The 17,428-nt window shown below is 41.3% G+C and overlaps 1 protein-coding gene across 1 annotated transcript in view; it reads left to right on the forward strand.

The window, feature by feature from the left end:
- LOC308085346 (HHIP-like protein 1) overlaps positions 1–16,029 on the forward strand; it is a 35,317-nt gene extending 19,288 nt beyond the window's left edge. Inside the window, exons 5-14 of the mRNA XM_080428472.1 lie at positions 690–833; positions 8,343–8,455; positions 9,359–9,499; positions 10,059–10,133; positions 10,341–10,467; positions 11,458–11,603; positions 12,081–12,162; positions 12,331–12,413; positions 12,518–12,832; positions 14,192–16,029. Coding sequence (XP_080284598.1) covers positions 690–833; positions 8,343–8,455; positions 9,359–9,499; positions 10,059–10,133; positions 10,341–10,467; positions 11,458–11,603; positions 12,081–12,162; positions 12,331–12,413; positions 12,518–12,832; positions 14,192–14,964 — 1,999 coding nt within the window. The 3' untranslated portion in view covers positions 14,965–16,029. The remainder of the gene's footprint in view (positions 1–689; positions 834–8,342; positions 8,456–9,358; positions 9,500–10,058; positions 10,134–10,340; positions 10,468–11,457; positions 11,604–12,080; positions 12,163–12,330; positions 12,414–12,517; positions 12,833–14,191) is intronic.
- The last annotated feature ends 1,399 nt before the right edge of the window (positions 16,030–17,428 follow it).

Genomic DNA, 17,428 nt, shown 5'->3' on the forward strand with positions numbered 1-17,428 from the left:
CTTACTGTATCTGTTTGTTTACAGGACAGGTCTTACTATACTTGTGAGAACCAAATGGGGGTTAAGTTGGGCCAGGAAGTTATGTACGTTTTGACATCCTCACAATTATATGACACAACTGTGTGTGTGTTTAGATGTGTCTGCACTGCATACAGTGTGTGTTTCCATGTGACTTTGTATGTCTGGGTGCTGGCAGTTCATTCCTGTATATGTATGTGAGAAAAACTGGCAAAACGAGACTCGCTCACTGCAAAAAACATTTAAGGAAAAACTCCTTAGAGAGACTATTTTACATGCTCATTAAGTGCTCTGTGCTCAAAGTGAATTAAAAAGCAAACGTTTCGGTCCTGGGACCTTCGTCAGTGCTAAGTTACTTTAGCACTGAGTCTCTCTAAGGAGTTTTTCCTTAAATGTTTTTTGCAGTGAGCGAGGCTCGTTTTGCCAGTTTTTCTCTATATATTTTTGTGTGCAACTGTGCATTGATTTGATTGAATACTTTATTAAGTTTGCAAAAAAGGTACATTGGTACAGATTTATACAAAAGGATGCTAAAAGGATAGCCCAAAAAAGCCCAGGGCTTATTTCCATTGAGGTCCTGTGTATTCAATTCATAGAGACATATGTGCATATACTGTACATGAGCACAAAAGTATATGTTTACCCCCTTATGAGCCCATCTTTCTGTGTAGAACTCTCTTGGAAGTGGTGGAGCCAGCATCCAATCACAACGGGGGACAGCTTATCTTTGGACATGATGGGTATTTGTACATCTTCATCGGTGATGGCGGACGTGCCGGTGATCCCTTTGGAAAGTTTGGGAACTCTCAGAACAAGTGCGTATACTGTTAAATAATTTCACAATTTATTGTTCCCATGAAAAATAATTAATTTTGAACCGAAAAAGGTAGACCTCCACTGCAACGATAATCCACCCAAGACTCTTGAAAAAGAGATTTGATTTGATTTTTTTATATTGTGCAAATTAATGGCATTTCTGCCTTTGAACATACCAATAGGCTACATAAGGACAATTCATATTTCAGATGGACATGTGATATCCTATGCTTTGGCATCACTGTCCTACCATTAGGAAAGACCCCAAGCTTAATGTTTTATATGAGTGGGTGTCAAATCCAATTCAACAATTCCTACATTTATAAGACTGAATGCATAATACAGGGGCAACTTGTAGTTTGTGTGTGTACTGTCCTGTTCACTGGAGGGAATTAATTACATTTACAGACTACTGTAAATGCTGTGAACTCTTTCATATGGAAAGTCGTGGGCGGATGTCAGACCCATTCACATCTGCAATGATGGGGTAGAGAATGACATCATATGTTGATGTTCAGTTCGGCTTGTACTGTAAGCGGTTTATGGTTGGTTGGGTGTCACATTCACTTAACCACATGAACCCTAGCATCCCTATTCTGGGGTGAACAGTCAGCAAAAATAGTAACAGTTGTGAGATATTTTCTGAGGGGAAAAAGGAGCAAACCTAATATAAAGCCTTGGGGGACCCAGTCATGTAAGTATATAGTTTAAGTGTTTACACACCAATTCAGGGTATTTGTTGGCTTAGTTTGTTTTGCCCCTAAAAAACGAACAAAAAACGAAACAAACATTTATCAGTATTAGGAAGGAAGGAAACTGGGTAATTCAAAATGGCCAGAAATAGAAGCTATGACATATGGGATCCTGACAGATAATGTGATGCGTTTATGCCATAAGCATCGTATGCACGCAATGTATGGACCTCTCGTTTAAGAGACTTCAGGCTTTTACAGTGTCGGTAAACGCTATGACTCAATTCTCAACACATGCATACACATGTATGGCCTTGGCTTTTAAATTACAAGAATATACAGTACACTTAATGGATTGCAGTACCTTAACAACGCTGTTACAGCAGGTACACTTCTGTGGGTGTGTGTGTAAGTAAGTAAGCATAAATGTATCCATTAGCTATGAGCAAGGATGAATCCTCTTGAAGTGTATATGCACATTACGTATGCATCTATGTTTACATGGATCCACTGTGTTTGTGTACGTATGAATGAGTTGGCTTCTACTCCACGTATGCATGCTTGGATGTATTGATTTGTTGTGCAGTCATGAAGGCATGTCTGTAAATGTCTTTTACGGGTGAGTTAGTTTTTCTCATGCTGACTGGCTGTCACACCTGATTGAACCACAATGGTTGATGGCTTTGATGTTAAATTAAGGATAAGAAGAAGAAAGTCTGCACACTGTTCTCAAGCTCCAAAAACAGTGTGCAGACTTTCTTCTTCTTATCCTTGATTCTTCCCTTGATGTCCAGCACCTGGCCTAGTGCAGGCGTGGGATGTGCACACAAGTTTCTCTGTTTGATGTTAAATTACCACTGCAGGGGAACGTGTTAATCATATCTGTATATAATAATAATGTTATTAATATAATAATGGTGTGTAGTAGTAATAATAACAACACTAATACATAAGAATAATGTTGTAATACATTTTAAATTCTAATTGTTTAAATATAATAATTTGTAATAATAATAATAAATACCAAAATAAGAAAGATTTGTGTTGTTTAAATGATGAATTGCATGCCAAAAGTATTCAACATACCGAGCAACATACAAAGCTCAGTGGATGAAGCACGATTTCCAATCACATAAAATGAGCTGACATTTTCAGCATTGTTTGGTGGTTTCAGTCCATGGGCACTCATTTAGCGGATCTGCATGAATTACGTGGTCTAATATGCCCGAAATCCTGCTTTTTGCAACCGCAGTACACAAAACTTCATATCCCCTATTGTGGGGACAGATCTACTACTGTAACTGATGGTAGTGTTGGCTCAGTAGGGTAGGAATCACTGGAATTCAGGATAACGGAGGATAGATTATTCAATTGTTTTTATTCTGTATTTTTCCCACAGTGATGTCGCAGTACTACAAGGTTCACTGAGTTACTCAGCCTTGAGTTGAAAAATGTGTTCATGTATTTTTCCACACTAAGGTTAAAAGCAGCCATAACTGTTAGTTCGGTCAGAATATATATAGGGTAAATCCAGGGCCGTTTCTGAGACTATTTCCAGGAAAAATAAAACACAATCTGACCCCTTCAGTCTCGTAGTGCAGTGGTAAGTCAGGGCAGTGTAAAACCAGCGTGTGACATTCACCAGGCCAACTGTCTGAACCGCAAACTTGTCTGGCCATGGATGCTACTTTCCCACCATACTACTACAGTCTGGAGAACTAGGAGATGTTCAGGCTTGTCTCAGAACGATACAGATGAATGAATGAGTGTTGCAAGGTTTAAAACACTGTACTTCCCCAAACATGGATGGCCAAAGCATAGCTATGCTTTTTATTAAAGTCATAGTCACATTTCATTGACTAAATGTGTGTGTTTACTATTAGTTTTTGCATTGATAGTGGTGTTGTGTTGCTTTCATCATGTCTCTTTACTGTCTCTCTCTCTCCTCAGGATTCTACGCTATAACTAGAGAAGTTAAAACAAATATCAAACAGGGACCCAGTTGCTCAAACTATTTCAGTTCAGAACCCAAATTTGAGAAATGTTGTCTTTCATTGGGACCCAATCGATTGTCGTTTGTGGAGCCATTAGAAACAGGTGCACAACTCTTAGCAACAGAAGGCCTATTTTTCATCACAAACATATACGTAGAAAAGCTGGGATCCGCACCGCTGTTGCTAAGGGCAAGTGATGAGAGGTTTTGTTGACATGCTTGTATTAGTTGTGCTGGGCATGAGGGAGAGACTACACCCTGCCAAATCTAATATTGACTCTACACACTGCGAGCCACCACACATTGCTGGTATGTGGGGGATGGAAAGAGGGAGAAAGGGGTATGGAGAGTAATGGAGAAGGGGGAGAAGGGGGAGGGAAAAGCAAGGGGAAATATAGCTGCAAGCAGCGATAAGCTGCTGAGAAAAAAGAAAGAAGCAATGATAAGTAATATGCACAATAAGCCATAGAAACATAGAAGAATGAACTTGAGAGAAAGAAGACCATGCAATTAACAAATGAGCATTTTAAACCATCACTAACCCTAACCTCAGTAAAACAACGCCTAAGCCTATCCTCAAGAAACACTATGTGTAAACCCAAGAATGCCAAATCATGATCACCTCAGCACATCGTCGGGGACAGGGATCGAACTAGTGACCTCCGGACTCATGGGCTGCCTTTCTTCTCATTGAGCTATAGATATGATAACCCTGTTAGTGTCTGTTGATATATATAAGTCTTTCCGTCCCTGATGGACCAGGCCTCTGTTTTGCTGACTACTCTAGATCACTGGTTCCCTAACCATCTACCGAAATTGTAAGTCTCCTCGGAACAGAAACCAGTGAAAGTAGCTGATCTACATGATGATGAGAGAGAGAGAGAGGCAGAGAGAGAGAGAGAGAGAGAGAGAGAGAGAGAGAGAGAGAGAGAGAGAGAGAGAGAGAGAGAGAGAGAGAGAGAGAGTAAGAGAGGCAGTGAGAGAGAGGCAGAGAGAGAGAGATAGAGAGAGGGGCAGAGAGAGAGGCAGAGAGAGAGAGAGAGAGAGAGAGAGAGAGAGAGAGAGAGAGAGAGAGAGAGAGAGAGAAACGGAATAGATTGAAGAGAAAGAGAGAGAGAGAGAGACATGGAAACGGAATAGATTGAAGAGAGAGCGAGAGAGCGAGAGAGCCATGGAAACGGAATAGATTGAAGAGAGGGAGAGAGAGAGACATGGAAACGGAATAGATTGAAGAGAGAGAGACACACGGAAACATAATAGATTGAAGAGAGAGAGAGATGGAAGCAGAATGGATTGATTGGACATCTCAACCTATTGCCATTAACAGGAATCGAACCATCAACCTTCGAATTGACAGGCTGCAACACTACCTATAGTGCTATAGCTTTGTCCAGGCTGAGGTTGTCTGTTGAAGATAAAAGTGAACCAGTGAAAGCAGCCGATCTACAAGCTCAGAAAGAACGTTGCTATCTGAAAGGTTTTGAGATTGTAGATCGGCTATTTTCAGAATGAAGTATGTCATACATACTTCATACCCTCTCAAATAAGCATTTCAGGTTATCTTTATCAATTGCATATGTATTAATTGACACAATTACTGGTAGTGTCCGTTGATATTTATACGTATTTCCGTCCATTATGAACCAAGCCTCTGTGTCCCGAACTACTCTAGATCACTGGTTCACAAACCATTTACCAATAAAGGCATTTTTGTGTCTCCTCGGAACGAAAACTAGTGAAAGTAGCCGATCTACAAGCTCACAAAACGTTGCTATCTGTAAAGTTGTGAGATTGTAGATCGGCTATTTTCACAATGAAGTTTGTCATACATTGCAAAAACATACTCTCTCCAAGAAGCATTTCATGTTACCTTTAACAGTTGCACATGCATTAATTGAGAGAGAGAGACATGGAAACATAATAGATTGAAGAGAGAGAGAGATGGAAGCAGAATGGATTGATTGGACATCTCAACCTATTGCCATTAACAGGAATCAAACCCTCAACTTTCGGATTGACAGGCTGCAACACTACCTATAGTGCTATAGCTTTGACCAGGCTGAGGTTGTCTGTTGAAGATAAAACTGAACCAGTGAAAGCAGCCGATCTACAAGCTCAGAAACACGTTGCTATCTGAAAAGTTTTGAGATTGTAGATCGGCTATTTTCAGAATGAAGTATGTCATACATTGCAAAAACATACCTTCTCAGATAAGCATTTCATGTTATCTTTATCAATTGCATATGTATTCATTAATACAGTCTTGTTGTTTGCAATGCACTTTAAATGAAGTCTCCACCAAGTAAGGCTTGAACTGGCAACCTTGATGTTATGAAACATTCACTTAAGCGGGAAGCCATTGGACCAACAGACCTGATCCAGTGAAAACCGAGGATGAGACATGGAAACGGACATGGAAACGGAATAGATTGAAGAGAGAGAGACATGGAAACAATAGATTGAAGAGAGAGAAGGATGGAAGCAGAATGGATTGATTGGACGTGTCAACCTATTGCCATTAACAGGAATCGAACCCTCAACCTTCGGATTGACGGGCTGCAACATTACCTATAGTGCTATAGCTTTGTCCAGGCTGAGGTTGTCTGTTGAAGATAAAAGTGAACCAGTGAAAGCAGCCGATCTACAAGCTCAGAAACACGTTGCTATCTGAAAAGTTTTGAGATTGTAGATCGGCTATTTTCAGAATGAAGTATGTCATACATTGCAAAAACATACCCTCTCAAATAAGTATTTCAGGTTATGTTTAACAACTGCACATGTATTAATTGACACAATCATGTTGTGTGCAATGCAACTGTAATGAAGTCCGCATCAAGTGAGGCTTGAACTGGCAACCTTCAGGTTGTGAGGCACACGTTTAAGGGAGAAGCCATTGGACCAACAGACAAGAATCTGTGAAAAAGGAGATCACACAGATGATACAGTTTCACGCAAATAGCTGAAAAATCCTGGGTTTAAGTGTTTTTCAAACTGCTCAAAATTGCGGACAATCTAAGGGCGGAGCTTACTGGTCAACGTGATACATGTGTTCCTCATGAGTCAAGGCACATGTGTAAGCAGGTTTAATGGCTGTCGGCCAAACGAGGCATGACTTTTGCCTGTTTAAAGTTTGCACTTTCAAAAAATCGCTATAGCGCCCCCCTTTGACCAATTGGAGTAAGATTGGTTTCAGTAATATTTGGAATGACCCTCAACATTAACGCAAAGTTTCAAAGAAATGTGAGTCTGCATGTATGTGTTAGGGGCAGATGAATAATTGTCATAAAACTGCAATATTCATTGGCTCATTAAAGCTTCATTTTTTCACTTATGGAAAATCTTTGCTGCTTGTTTGTCGGCATAGGTCCAAAGTTCATGTGTAAAACGTTTCGTGCAGATTACTCAAAAATCCCAGGAGGAGATAGGTTTTAACTGTTTTTCATATAATTCAAAATGGTGGGAGATCTAAAGGTCAGAGGTCAAAAGTCAGAGGATGAAAGTTGTTCAGCATGAAGAGACGCATATGTGTATCCAAGTTTCATGGCTGTAGGTCAAACAGGGCATGAGTTGTACCTGTTCAAAGTTGGCATTTTCAATTGAGTGCTATAGCGCCACCTTTTGACGAAAGATTGTGAGATTTATTTCTTGATAGTTTTCCATGACCATCTACCATATGGCCGAGTTTCGTAAAAAGCGACAGCACGGTTCAGCCAGAACTGCGAAAAGTGGCAGAAACAGAAGAATACAGGCAATATTAAAACAGGTCCAGAGCTGAGCTCTGGCCCCGTAATGAAGGAATAAAAAAGTGAGGAGGATGGGGAAGGGAAACGATGACATGGTGGCCATTTGACAATCAAAAACATTGCACAATGCAGTGTTAACCAGTCCTCTATGTGGTACAAGTACTGTACATCACTGCTAGACTGATATAATAATAGCCCATTATTCTGATAGAATAATGGGCTATGAAAATATTGTACAACAGATTACGAACCCATGATGACGATGCAGGTGTTGCAGGGGGTGGTCTGTGCAACTACAGTTGGTTCCTGAACTTCCTTCCTGTAATAGGAAATAAAATAAATCAAGCAATAATCAAATATAATATTAAAGCAGGACAGTTCTATCTATATTATCAATGTCTTCTGAACATGTACTGTACATGTATCAATGTTTTAAAAGTAATTAAATAGAGTTTGTGGGCACTCACTTTTTAATTGATTGATTTAATTGAATACTTTATTAGCACAATGAGAAATGTTACTAGAGCTGCAAGGCATTATGGTCTACCGTCTTATGTACAGTAGTGCCACACAATACATACAACCCCCCTACCACACCACGCACAATATTCTAATCTAAATCATCGATTCGAGACGTTGTTTGACATTTGCAAAACCTGACCAAGGGGCAAAATATGTCGTGTTGGGAGTGAGAATAAAAAAAAAGGAGATATGCCACATCAAGTAAACGTACATTTTCGCCCCCCGCCCCCCCCCCCCCCCCCCTCAAAAAGTGCTATAAATAAAATTGCAAAACTTAAAAACACCATTTATAATAACACCACTTAACATTTTGATTATGTGCAATTCATGGTGCCACATATCAAAATACCGGTATGCATTATTGTGTAATATTATGTGGGGGGGTTTTTCTCTTAAGAGTTGGGAAAAAGGAGAGGAGCAAATCAATGGGATTAAAAGTTCAAAACTTCAAGTTAAAATCTGTTCACATTCCAGTTTTTCATTTTTGGTGGAATCTCACTTTTCACCTGTATTTTTCTCCCTCTCTATCACTCAATACCTCACTGGCTGCGTATAAAGGTCCACTCTACTAGGCAAGGCGTTGCGCATTGATGTTGACAACAACGATGATGGCGCCCCCTACAGTATCCCCTCAGACAACCCCTTCCTGGATGAGAAGGAAGCACTCCCAGGTAAGGCTTGTGCCAAATAAACATGGTGGCACACTAAATCTACCAGGGCACAGAAATAATCTAATGTCATTATATCTGGTAAAACTTTACTGGAACTCCACTTAACACATTCATAACCTAATACATTCATAGCAGTTGGATATGGACTTCCTCGCACATTCATTAATACAGATTCAATCATTACTCGTATCTGCTTGCATTAGTTTATTCTCAGTCAAGATGTCAACCATTTATTGTAATGAAATTGCAGCATGGCTCAAATGTGACACAGACGCTGAGATCAAACCCCACCCCCCCACCCCCAGAGTAGACAAACACTAACTATACACAGCACTTGTATGTATATGATAACAGACACATGAACCACTCATAGACAGAACCTAAATATATACATAGAAATTAAAAGAATGTAGACAAAAACCTGCATTGAAAGACATGCTGACATAGTGAAAACTTAAATGCTACAATAGGAGGCAGCTGGGGAGGTGGAGAGAGTTTGTTGACTGATGAGCTATTAGCTATGAGTTATTTGTGGTAGCAGCGAGAGTCCTTGATGAAAGAGTCAATGTCGGTCTGTTTAAATAGACGGCATAGATTGAACCATTAGGATCAAGGCTGTATGATCGTGGGACCGGCTTGACTTCTGTCTGCCCGAATTACCACGATGCTTCATTAATGTTAAGATAGTATTTACGTGTACAGTATAATGTAATTTGTGATAGTTGTGGAACGGTCTTTCAATTTACTGAAGGTTAAGAAATGCCATTTTCAACATACATTTACTTGGGGATGTTGTGAAGCCATGTGGTCTTTGGTTGATGTCTACTTTAAATAGTTGTATAGGTGTACCTACCTATAACAGCCTACATATATATACCCAAATCTACCTTCCTTCCATTGCAGAGATCTATGCTTATGGGGTGCGTAACATGTGGCGCTGCTCCATTGACCGTGGAGATCCTACGACAGGCCAGGGACGAGGCAGGATGTTCTGCGGAGACGTAGGACAGAACAAATATGAGGAAATAGACCTCATTTTAAAAGGTAGGTTATACTCTCTCAAGTCCACCCATCTATCCGTCTTCATCTGTTTATCCATACATCTCCATAGGGGCTCAGGACACAGACAGACCCTTCAGATGCCAAAGGCAACTGTCAGTTAACAAGAGCTGTCAATTAATGATATCATCTATCCTGGGATCACCAATAATAAGTTAGCTATTATTAACGTATGGCCTTTTAAAATGGAGTCAAATTATACATGGTTCAATTTTGCTGCTTGTGTGCAAAAAGGATTAATTTGACTAGCTCAGCAGACTCAGAACAGGTGTAAATAGTAGAAATGTAATACTTTCTCATTAGGTATAACAGTACAGTTTTAATATAGTCAGTACTTCAGTAGCCTATCTTAAAAGATGTACATACTTGATATTCTGTATAATACATGTTCCAAATGATTCTGTATTAGAAACTACTCAGTAAATTCCTCAGTGTTCATTTATCCATGTGTAACTCAGAATTGTACATTTATAAATTGAGTTAAATTAATACTCAGGATTTGTACTTGCTGAGTTGCCCTAAATGTATCAATGAATCCTTAAAGGAGGTAACTATGGATGGCGGGCCAAAGAAGGATTCAGCTGCTATGATCGCAAACTCTGTCAAAACTCCTCATTAGGTGAGTGTACCTTTACTCACTCCCTCCATTTTGTGTCCACAATCAATTTAAATCAGTGTACATATTAAGTGTGCATGGCCTCATTGCCAAGCGGCTAGTTGTGAAATGGAGATTGTATACACTTCAGAAAGCTCTAAAAAAGGTTAAAACCCTCTGTTGATGGCTCAAGAGGTGAATAACAGGTGACTTGTGTTTATCTCTGTGCAGATGACATCTTGCCCATTTTTGCCTACCCCCACAAACTGGGCAAGTCAGTTACTGGAGGATACATTTACAGAGGCTGTCAGATGCCCAATCTAAATGGAATCTATATCTTTGGGGATTTCATGAGCGGGTATGTACTGTACTACAACATTGTATGGTACTGTATTTGTGTACTGCATCTTCAAGTGCTTGGAACAGTCATTTCATACGTACGTCATACTTACATACTTACGTCCCTGAACATAGACGGTTCCATTGTCACCCCCTCGACCCAAGTCCACGACCTTGGTGTCATCCTAGATCCCACCCTCTCCTTCCAGTCCCACGTCAACCAGATCACGAAAACAGCCTTTTTCCGCCTCTGTCCCACATTACCCCAAAGTGCTGCAGAGACATCCACGCCTTCATCACATCCAGACTCAACTACTGCAATAGCCTCCTATACGGTGCCACCTCCAAAGTTCTCAAGAAACTACAGTATGTGCAAAACTCTGCTGCCCACCTGCTCACCAGAACCCGATCCAGAGACCACATCACACTAGTCCTCTGTGACCGTCACTGGCTCCCAGTCAAACACAGAATAGATTTCAAAATACTGCTCACCACCTACAAGGACTTCAACAGCCAAACTCCCCCCTACCTCTCTGACCTCCTCCTCCTTCAGCGCCACGTCCCCTCCCGTTCCCTCAGGTCTGGTGATGCCAACCTTCTGGACATCCCCAAGACAAAGAAACGAACCTGGGGTGACAGGGCTTTGTCACTTGGCGCCCCCTCCCATTGGAACTCACTCCCAGCTCACATCAAAGCCGCCCCCACCCTTGCTCTGTTTAAAACCTCAAAACCCACCATTTCAGACTAGCATTCCCCACCTAATTCCAATCGTCCTCTTTGCCTTTTAATTTAAATGTTTTCTTTGCTTAGTAGGTGTACGTCACAAACGTAACGTCCGGACTTGCGAGGCGCTCCGTTGCTCCGATCTGCACCAACACTGTTACAGCAGTGTTTTAACACTGTGTGTGTGTGTGTGTGTGTGTGTGTGTGTGTGTGTGTGTGTGTGTGTGTGTGTGTGTGTGTGTGTGTGTGTGTGTGTGTGTGTGTGTGTGTGTGTGTGTGTGTGTAGACGTCTGATGTCCTTGAAGGAGAATACCACTACGGGTGAATGGAAGTACACTGAGATTTGTATGGGAAGAGACCAGACCTGTCGATTCCCTAGACTCATCAACAGTTACTACAAATACATCATCTCCTTTGCGGAGGATGAAGCAGGTATTGTGTGCATAATTTCTGTGTGTGTGTGTCTGTTGAAGGGTACTGCAGAGACAGTTTCACAGGACAAATGACACTCTCTGACAAGTGTTACAAGGACAATAGGGCCTCAAATAAGCCCAAAGCGCTGTGCGAGTGGTGCAGATGTTCCTCACTAGGGCTTGGGTGACAGTTTTAAGAGCGCAGGTTTCCAACTAAAGAATTCCAGACTTCAAGGCTGCTTCATTTAATGGCTTCAAAGAACATAGACTGTCTGCATTTACTGGCTAGAGTCTGGCTGCTGGTCTTGAGTGATCTCTCCCTCTCCGGGGGACTGAAGAGGAAGAGATTATCCTAAAGGTTTATGCCAAGTCTCCACAGCCATTATTGGTTCTTACAATAACTCATTTTAGTTTTTCCTCTCATCGTCTCCCCTCCTTTCCCTTTTCTTGCTGCCTCCTTGTCCACTGCCTCTCCTCTGTTCATCTCCTCTTCAAGGTGAGCTGTATTTTCTCGCCACAGGAGCTCCCAGTGCAACGGCAAGAGCAGGAGTCATCTATAAGATAGTGGACCCTTCCAGGTGAGAAATGAATAAGGATAGAACAGAGAAAAACATTTTGATCCATGATGAATCAAACCATAGTTTGTTTTGTTTAATAAGCAAATTGCGATCTTTTCAATGATTTACCATTACAGCTTACCACTTTAAACCGATGCCTTGTGTAATTTCTCCACTGTTGCAACACAGGAGAGCCGCACCAGGTAAATGCAGCATCAAGCCCAGCCCAGTCAAGGTAAAGGGCAAGCTGATTCACTTCCACCCCAAGGAAGGTAAGGCTCAACAATGCATCAGAATGAACTCAGAAAGCTCAGGTTTCATTTTAACCTCTATTGCTTTGAGTTGATTGGTTTATTGCACCCATTTCATTCCGCAGAATTTGTGATCGACAAGAGACCAACCACAACCACTACAACCGTTTCCACAACGACCACAAGGAAAACAACACCAACAACAAGAAAAACGACTAGACCACCACCGACAACGAGAAAACCAGCCATGAAAGCCACAACGACAATAAAGGCAACAACAACAAAAACAACCACAACGTTGCGGACTACAATGGCGACAACAACAGCTGCCACAAGACCCAGTCGTACCTTTAGGCCTACTTTTAGGCCTACTGTTAAACCGACCGCTAGACCCACTGCCCCCACTTCAGCCCTGGGACTAGCCACAAGCATCAGACCAGGTCCTTTCTTCTTCTGCGCTTTATTTTCAATCTATACTTTCCTTTTCTAGTAACTGGAAAAAAAAATCAACCCTCCAGAAATGTGTAGTATACAATGCAAATGCTGGATTTTCCCTTTTTAAAAACTAAAATCATCTCAGTACCTTCCTACTTTCCCATTTTCAATCATTTACTTCTGGGAACAGTGTAAATTACTGTGTAAATAAAAATAAATGTCACATAATTGTGTTTGCTAATTACCACAATTCTGCCAAATCCTGGAGGGGCTGATGAATTAAAATAGTCTTCTAGTGAAGTCATGGTGATGCAGAGCTAGAACTAATTAAACAAACTAGTTGCACTAGTATTTCATGTCTTGAAAATTGAGCAGTAGATCATTCTGTAGGTGCCAGTATTTTTTATAGACAGCATCAGTGATTTGCACTAGTGTGTTAATAAACTCAGGTACAGTGGTATTGGCTTATAAAGTAGATGGTAATTAATAATCTACATTTTTGGTAATGTTTTAGTTATTAGTGAGTAGAAAAACCTATGGCAGGAACAAAGGTACTTAATTGTGTACAGAGAAAAAATATTTGCACTATTGCGTCTAAGTCAGGTATGATGGCCTTATTTATTTTAAATAAATCTTTTTGCATATGAATAAATGCCTCAGTTTGGACAATCATTTTTGTGTGTGTCTGTCTTTTCTGTCCCTGTTGTCAGATGTTAAAGGTTCTATGACATTCATTTTCACTTTTCTAATTTTTTATATTTTTGGGGGGTTTTATGACCTCAATTACACCCAAAAACTGAACTTTGAACATTCAGTGGATTTTCTGTGGTCTGGGGTTTTCTGAATAATTAGTCTGAAAAGTAATCTGAGATTGGCCCTTGGATAGTGAAGTCACAGGCCATTAATCCCGCCCACTCTCCTCCTCGCCCCTCCCCTATCCTTTCCTTTGGGGGGGGGAGCAGAGGTGATGATTGACAGGCAAAATCCCTCAACAGCGACACCCGCAGGCAAATATTTCTTTTTTCATTGCAGTTGAAAAGGCTTTAGAAATGTGAGAGAAAAACCCCTGCAATGGCTCACTAGAGTGGAATTTTCAGTTAAAACTTTTTATACACGTTTGAAAGACCATGACAAAGACTTTTAATGTGTTGTAAAACGGAATGTCATGAAACCTTTAATCCTCTTTCCAGTCCAGTAGCTTTCACAGAATCTATGGTCAAGAAACCCATTTAGCACTTTTAATAACAAATAACAAATGGCAAAAATTGGTCTTACTCTTTTCTTATTTTTTCATCTGTCAGAAGTGCTTTACGTTGTTATTTTACACATATTTAAACAAGGGGGTAATTGTGCTTTTCCCTCAGGTTATCACTCCACCATCATGGCTACAGCTCCATCTAGGACAGCTCATATAACCACGCCTTACACGCGAAGACGAGATGGTTCCCCCGTCCACCGTCCACCCTCCACCCCCCAAGACCGCAGACCCCCCCAGCACCCCCCTAGGACCACTCCACAACCTGTCGCCGTCACAGCTGTAACCACTTCCTTGAGACGACCCCAGGCGACTCAGACCCCTGCGCGTCGCCCCCAGTTGATGACCACCCCCCGGCCACTATATTGGACTCCCAAACCACCCACGTCAACCAAGCCCAACACCACCGTACTCATAGCCCAGGAAGAGAAGCTCCGGCTGGGGGATAAGCTGGACAACGTTGAGGAGGGGAACCAGGTGCAGAAGAGTCCCAGAGGAAGAGCCAGGGGTCACGGTTTCAAGAGGAGAAGGAAACTGCGGGCCGGTGCGGTGCGGCTGGTAAGTGCTGACGGCCTGCTGGACCGAGGCCGCGTGGAGATCTTCATCCGTGGAGAGTGGGGGACAGTGTGCGACGATCTCTTCACCAGCAAGGCAGCGACGGTGGTATGTCGTCAGCTCGGCTTCACCGGCGCGCTGGCTGTGATGAAGAGGGCCGTGCTGGGAGAGGCAGGCGGCCATGTCAGGATCCTACTGGATGACGTGGAGTGCGAGGGCGGCGAGAGATCGCTGCTGGAGTGCAAGAGGTCAAAGATCGGAAAGCATAACTGCTCACATGAGGAAGACGTCGGGGTCATCTGCGGTTACAGCAGAGGGGAGGTATGACGGGGAGAAGGGAGGACAGAACTAGAGAGGAGTAGGAACAAGAAAAGAGGTCATAGGAGGTGATCTGTGTTGATTACACAAGGAAGTGGTGGGAATGAGTGACGAGGAGAAGAAGAGAACATAGGAATGGGTTATCACAGCAATAATGTTAAATGTCATGATGGCCATCACAAGAAGCGTGAGAAGAAGCAATACCGACAGGTGACATAGCTGACATTAAATGCCACCTATGTCACCTGTCACTGTACTGTAGTTCTGTGTGGTCGTCAGGGGATAACCATTACACAAAGGAAACAATTTAAAAGAATGTAATTTGAACATTGTCAAAAACAGTATTTTTCTTTGATATTTGTGTTTAATGTTGTTTTGTTTGCTTTTTACAGCCCACTGTGTTATCGATGCTGTATAGTATTTTTCCATTATGTGCATAAACCCCAATGCTGCTATATGCCACATTTCCCTTTTACTATGTACCTATATTGACCATTAATCTAGGCCTTCAGGAAACTGGGGAGAGGAGAACATTAGGTACTGAGTGACAAGAGAAAAAGGGTAAATACAGTAGTATATAAGTCATGCAGAGGTTAACGCCAGGGATGAGGATGGAGGCATGAATATCCTATTTAATATATTTTCTAAACTCTCAGATTTAACCTTTGTCAGATGCTTTAAAAAAAATCTGTCTTGCTGATCAAATCAAATACTGTATGCAGTGTGTCCATCAGTAGACAGACACCCATGAGCCAATAAACAAACAGAATGTTATTTCAGTGGTGCAAATCTCAACCATATTCAGCTAATACATTGTTTTTGTATCGTACTGTATGTCAGTCTCTATTTCCACATACTGTATGTTCTAGTAGGCATTTTTGTAATAGTTTTTGTATGTTTAAATCGTATTTTTTATTTGTTTTTCGATATGATCAACAGATGTGAAAGAAAAAAATCTACAGAGAAAATGCTGGGCATTCTGTATATATGGAGTACAATGTTTCATATTTTATATAAACAGCTATGGGCACAGGGTGCCTGGCAGTATGAATAAAGGTCACTGATTGTTTTTTCTATATTCTTCAATGACTAATGGGTAGAGACCAAAAATGAATCACAGGTGTTACATATTAATCCAGAACCCTGGTTTAATAGTTACACATTTTCTCCACCAGGCCGAAAGGCAGAGACTATGTTTTGCACCCTGTCCGTGCGTGCGTGCGTGCGTGCGTGCGTGTGATCAGCTAATCTCCATTGGCTTGATTGCAGCGAACTTTGGATGTAAAGTAACTTTACCAGTTTCTCATAGCTTTGCTGCTTCTCTGTGCTGCTGCCAGCGTCCTCTACTTCTCTCGGACAGCCCTGTCTGTTGAAAGGTCATTGGGTCAACAAAATCAGTAGGGTTCATCAGGTTCATCCTATGTAAGAGAGACACTTTGAACTAGGTGAGCTTGAAATCCAACCACCACACACTGTAGCAGCTACCCTATTAACAGTCATACAAAGCAAACTCCACAAGGGTTAATATTGACGAGGACAGTCAAGTTGGAAAAGGTAAGCTAAGAAAAATAATTAATTAACACAGGCAAATAGCTAGGTCAAACATTGATGTCACCATATATAATATACCACCCGGTCTTGAGAACTAGGACAAAACCTGTAATTACGGAGTTGACATTTTATGGTTGAGGCACATCTGATAGCAATATTATCTAATGCATTATCGAAAATTTGAAGGCTTACAATAGCTTCCGCAGCTTTCCTGCCCTTTTTTTAAAACCAGGACGTGAGACAGGGGACCTTGGGGTATAGCTAAGCCTGTTTATGCCTGATTAAATTGTAATGTTTTTGTAGAAATCTGAAGAAGTTGATAAAGATCTTGATCACAACTTTATAGGGAAATTTTTTAAACAAAGATGATAACAATAGTACATTCTTACACCTATGTCATCAATACATATGTTTTTTATGCTTTGGACAAATAAAAAAGTTAGAAGTTGTGAATCCTTGTCTGAGACAAGGGTGTTTTCTGGCGGAGTGCAAGTTTAGAAAACCAGACCAAAACATTGTATAAATCGTATCCGTATGCAATTCATATTATATATATATAAATCCTTTAAGACAGCGGTTCTCAAACTATGGGTCGCGACCCAAAGTGGGGTCGCTGGAAGGTGCCACTGGGGTTACCAAAAAAATTAAGATATAGTTCCATTATCAACAAACGGTAAAACGTGTCGTGACCAGGGGCCTGTTCCTCAAAAGGTGAATTAGAGCTAAAGCCTGGCTTTACCACCTATCCTGGCTTAATTTAGCCAGGATTAGAGCTGAGTCGGTTCCTCAAAAGGTGAATTATCTTGAAGATTAGTTTAGCCAGTTCACCCTGGCTAAGTTTAGCCTTATCCGATTCCTCAAAAGAGAATTGAAGCAAGCCTACCTTAGTTACCATGGCAATTTAGCTGTGAAGTTAGCCTGG

Source organism: Gymnoscopelus braueri (genome assembly GCF_963280865.1).
Source record: "Gymnoscopelus braueri genome assembly, chromosome: 5".
Classification (NCBI taxonomy): domain Eukaryota; kingdom Metazoa; phylum Chordata; class Actinopteri; order Myctophiformes; family Myctophidae; genus Gymnoscopelus; species Gymnoscopelus braueri.